The 3914-nt window shown below is 59.2% G+C and overlaps 1 protein-coding gene across 1 annotated transcript; it reads right to left on the reverse strand.

Moving 5' to 3' along the window:
• Positions 1-1099: 1099 nt before the first annotated feature.
• On the reverse strand, positions 1100-2354 carry CDK5R2 (cyclin dependent kinase 5 regulatory subunit 2). Its single transcript, XM_074192559.1, has one exon. The coding sequence runs from the start codon at positions 2352-2354 to the stop codon at positions 1269-1271; it is 1086 nt and encodes a 361-aa protein (XP_074048660.1). The 3' UTR covers positions 1100-1268.
• Between the last annotated feature and the right edge of the window lie 1560 nt (positions 2355-3914).

Genomic DNA, 3914 nt, shown 5'->3' on the forward strand with positions numbered 1-3914 from the left:
CTGGTGGTTGAGCTCCCAAGACCGCAACTTTCTGCTGCAGGAGAGATAGCCCCCAACCACAGTCAATCCAACCTTCTTCCAGGGGAAAGGGGGGGAGGAAACGGGGCGAAGGGGATGTAGAGAGAATAGAGAATCAGAGATTCACAGACATGAGAAAAGGCAGACAGAGAAAAATACATGTAGAAAAGGCGAAGAGATAATCAGAGAGGACAGCGATACATCCAGGAAAAAAATGGACTGGGGGGGGCACACAGTGTGAGAGAAGGAGAGAGAGAGGGAGAGGGAGGGAGGGAGGGAGAGAGAGAGAGAGAGAGAAGAAGAAGAAGAAGAAGAAGAAGAAGAAGAAGAAGAAGAAGAAGAAGAAGAAGAAGAAGAAGAAGAAGAAGAAAGTAGTCAGAGACACACATCCAGACAGGAGGAGAAACAACAAAACAGGAGAGATGGGCATTCTTACTTCCAGACAGAATAGATGGACAGAGACGTGTTTCCAGATAAGAGGAGAGATGGGAAGACAAAAGCATCTTTCCAGACAGAAAGAGAGAGGAGATATGGATAGAAACCACACATCCAAACAGAAGAAAAGGGCAGAGATAGATACAAGTAGAAGGAGAGATGGATAGACACGAACACATAGAGGAGAAAAGAGACATAGACAGGAGAGGTAGACAACAGACACATAGCCAGGAGAGATGGTCAGAGACATAGAGACAGGAGAAAGGGGCAGAGAAACATACTGGCAGGAGAAATGGGCAAATAGGTACAAAAAGGAGGAGAGAGAAAAGACACAGAACAGGATGACAGGCACTCATACAGCCAGAAATGGACAGACACACTCAAATAGACGAGAGAGGAGGACAGAGACTAAAGCATGTAGGTAAGAGGAAAAATGGAGAGCTACAAATAGGAGGAGAGCTGGGCCGAGAAAGAGATGGAGAGACCCATAGGTAGAAGAAGAGAGAATTCAGGCCCCTCTCCCATTTCCTCTCCTCCACTCTTCCTCTCCCCCCCCCCCCGCCACTGCTCAGCTCTCGCCCCCCCCCAAATCCAAGACCAGCAGGACCCAGGTGTCCCATCCGCCATACTCCAATGGGTGGTGGCATCTCCTCAGTGGAGGGAGGCAGTTGGGTGGAGAAGCAGCAACAGCAGCAACAGCGGCGGCGGCGTCCCAGGGGCTCCGTGTACGTGTCCGGGGGAGGGGGGAGGGCACCCGGTCATCCCCTGTCTCCGGCCCAGGTGCCCCTTGGCGGTGGTGGCGGCAGCATCGCCTCCTAGCGGTCCAGATTCATAGTCCAGTGCTTGGCTCCGGCGTTGCTGTCCCTGGCGTTGGTAGCGCCACCGCCCGCGGGACCCCCAGCCCCCATACCGACCTCGCCCTCGTTCTTGAGGTCCTGGAAGACCTGGGTGAAGAAGTGGGGGTCGGCGTTGAGCCGTAGCATCTGCGCGCTGAGCCTCTGGATGAGCCGCAGGCAACGCTGCCAGAAGCGCTCCTTGTCCGGCTCCACTAGGAAAGGTTTGAGCGGGTAGGAGATCTCGTTCCCCATGTAGGAATAGGCGAGGTAGAGGCAGGTGAGGAAGGCGGCCTGCAGCTCGGCGGCCGAGCCCAGCTCGTCCCCGCGCAGCGCCTCCCGGCACAGCAGATACACGAACACCAGGTTGGCCGGGGTGATGAAGGCCTGGTCTTGCCAGCCCTGCAGCAGAAGGGACCGGTCCACCCCTCGGAACCAGCCCACCAGCTCCCCGGGGCTCAGCTCCTTCAGCCGGTAGCAGCGCCGGCACACAAAGTCGCCCAGGCAGCGGAGCAGCTCGCCGGTGGAGGCCTGCACGATGACCCGTCTAGGAGAACCCCCGGGGACCGAGGGGGCCTGGGGGGCCGCAGGCGGCGGCGGCGGCGGCGGCGGCTTCCCTCCTCCCCCTCCCGAGCCTGGCGGGGCCGAGGTGCTGACTCCGGAGGACGGCTCGACGGCGGTGGGCACGGTGGGCACGGGCACAGGCAGGGGCTTGGCGCCGCCGCCATCGGGGGGTTCCCGGCCCTTGCGGAGGAGGTTCTCCCGGTTGCGCTGCTGGACCAGCAAGTCGGGGCCGGCCTGAGAAGGTTTGGGCGTCACCTTCTTGCCGCCCTTCTTCTTCTTGGCGGACGCGGCCACCAGGCGCTTCCAGGTGAGCGCCGAGATGAGCACGGACGGCCGCTTCAGCCGGCTCTCGCCCTTGCCCCCTTTGCCCGACGGCAGCTGCCCGTAGCCTCCCAGCGACTCCTCCCCCGAGGACGGCTGCGGCTTCTTCTTTTCGTCGGGCAGCCCGCCTGGCCGCCGGCCCTTGGCCGAGGAGGCAGGCGACAGAGACAGCACCGTGCCCATCCTGTGGGGCAGAAAGAGCTCACGGGGCCCCGAGCGACGCTCCCCGTGGGGGAACCAGGAAAGACACCGCCGCGGCTGCAGCACCCGGGGCCCGGGGCCCGAGGAAGGGAGGAGACCCCGGGCTCGGGGAGGGAGGGGGGGAAGAGGAGGGGGAAAGGTAGCGGCACCGCGGCGGCGGTGGCGGCTGCTCTCCGGGTCTGAGCTGCGCCAGCTGCTGCGCCAGCCCCACCCCTCGGGCCCCCTCCCACTGGGCGCCGCGCCCCGCCCCACGCAGCCAATCCGAGCCTGGGCTCCCCCCAAGACTGGCAACCCCTCGGACCAATAAGGGCTCGCCTCGGGATTCCAAGTCCCACCCTTTCCCCCCCACCTCCCATCCTTCCCCCCACCACCTTGTTCCCTTCGCTCTGTGGGGGGGCGGTTGGGAACCTGGGGGTTTAGAGATGCTATTTGTAGGAAGCCGAGGCAAGGCCGGGGGGTTGGGGCTGGCCGTAGTGGAGGGTGGGAAAACGGTTCTCCAAGTACCCGGCGGCCGTCTCCGTCTTCCCACTCCTCTGCGGTCCGTCTTCGGCCTGGCTTGTTTTGGTGCAGTGGGGCCGAGTTTGCGAGGAGGCTGAGGGGGAGCCCGCGCTGGGGGCCCCAAGGCTTGGGGTAGGGGAGAAGAGTAAAGGGCTGGCGCTCCTTTCCTAATAATGCCCTGCCCCCCCAAGGTGCGGAGAGGCAGGTCTCTGAGGACCATCCCTCTCCCTTACCTCCTCCAACCTTCCCTCTCTTCCTCTTCCCTCCCGCCATGAGAGCCGCTGCAGAGGTTGGGAGGGATATGAATTGTGAGACTCGGTGTGTGTGTGCGTGTGTGTGAGTGAGGGTGGGTGTGTGTGAGCGCGCGTGTGTGTATCCTCGCTTGTGTTGTGCAAAAATAAGTGTATGTGTGTGCATAGGTGTGCATTGCGGCCACGAATGCAGGTCTACGGATTCTTGCATGAGTTTTTGTTCCCCCGCTTTTCTTCCCCATATCAGAGGATTGTACTTTGAGGCTGATAACTGATTCCTTATCTAATGCAGGTACTTCCTTTAGGGCTTGCTGAAAGATGGCTCAGCAGCCTAGAGAAACAGTGGGTTTCTCCAGCGGGGTGGAGATGAAGTTTGACTGCTCCATGTTGTGGCCCCAATTTTTTGACTCCAGAGGCTATGGGTCTAGGACTCCATATCTCCAGGAGGTCACTATACTAGTCTCTAATCATCTCTTCCCTGAAAAACCAAGAAATTGTCAATTCATGATACCTCTCCCAAACATGCATCTACTGTCATATAAAGCACACACTTGGGGATGAGTTGCATGACCATTTCCCCCCCATTCCCTCCTCACCACACTGGGTTGGGGTATACCTTTATGATAGTTTTAGTAACGAATCTCTGATCAATGCTGTCAGCATCACTGTCTCACAGCATTCTTCTTCAGCCATGTCTATGATCATGCCATTTCTATCATTAGGGTCCCATTGATCAACTGTCAAGGGCCAAGAACTCTATCCTGATTCATGGCTCTCTAATTCTTTTCCTTCC

The sequence above is a fragment of the Macrotis lagotis genome, chromosome 6, assembly GCF_037893015.1.
Source record: "Macrotis lagotis isolate mMagLag1 chromosome 6, bilby.v1.9.chrom.fasta, whole genome shotgun sequence".
In the NCBI taxonomy this organism is placed as follows: domain Eukaryota; kingdom Metazoa; phylum Chordata; class Mammalia; order Peramelemorphia; family Peramelidae; genus Macrotis; species Macrotis lagotis.